General features: G+C 63.2%; 1 protein-coding gene across 1 annotated transcript; it reads right to left on the bottom strand.

Moving 5' to 3' along the window:
- Positions 1 to 26: 26 nt before the first annotated feature.
- Positions 27 to 523, bottom strand: LOC104983008 (uncharacterized protein MGC39606; the record flags this gene model as incomplete). Its single annotated transcript, XM_010832504.1, has 1 exon — positions 27 to 523. A coding segment is annotated over one exon (162 nt), but the record flags the coding sequence as incomplete, so codon positions are not given.
- Positions 524 to 527: the final 4 nt, after the last annotated feature.

Consider the following 527-nt stretch of genomic DNA (forward strand, 5'->3'; position numbering starts at 1 on the left):
GTCCAACCTCTGGCCTCCTACCTTTTCGGTCGGGGTCAGTCATTCATGTTCCTACTGAAGAATTTCTTCCTTCTGCTCCCCCCTTCGGCCAAAGTGAGGCAACAGGTCGGCTGCACTCAGATAATTTTCTCGAGTTCGATGCAAAGGGCCCGTTTTGAGAGTTTCAGTGCAGTTCGTCACCGGCCGCGAAGTGGCTGGCCAGAGCCGGGGCTCGGTGGCTGCGTCCTCCGCGGAGGTCTAGGGCCCGGAGGCCTGATCCGCTCCTTCCTCGTCCCCCGGAGCGTCCTGGCGGCCCCCGGCCCAGTGATCCTTCATGCTGATGCCCCTGCCGTCGCGGCCGGGCGGAGGTGGTAGCGGGCGTTCACTCGATCCTCACCTGCAGGCGCACGTTGAGCATCACCGAGGCCACGATGTAGAAATAGGGGAAGTTCCTGCGCAGACGCCAGGCCAGGTCGAAGAAGGCGATCAACGTGCTCGTGAGCCCCTTGCAGAAGGCACCGTAGGAGCCGCGGATCGCGGCTGAGCGC

The sequence above is a fragment of the Bison bison genome, unplaced genomic scaffold (assembly GCF_000754665.1).
Source record: "Bison bison bison isolate TAMUID 2011002044 unplaced genomic scaffold, Bison_UMD1.0 scf7180017831921, whole genome shotgun sequence".
NCBI lineage: Eukaryota > Metazoa > Chordata > Mammalia > Artiodactyla > Bovidae > Bison > Bison bison.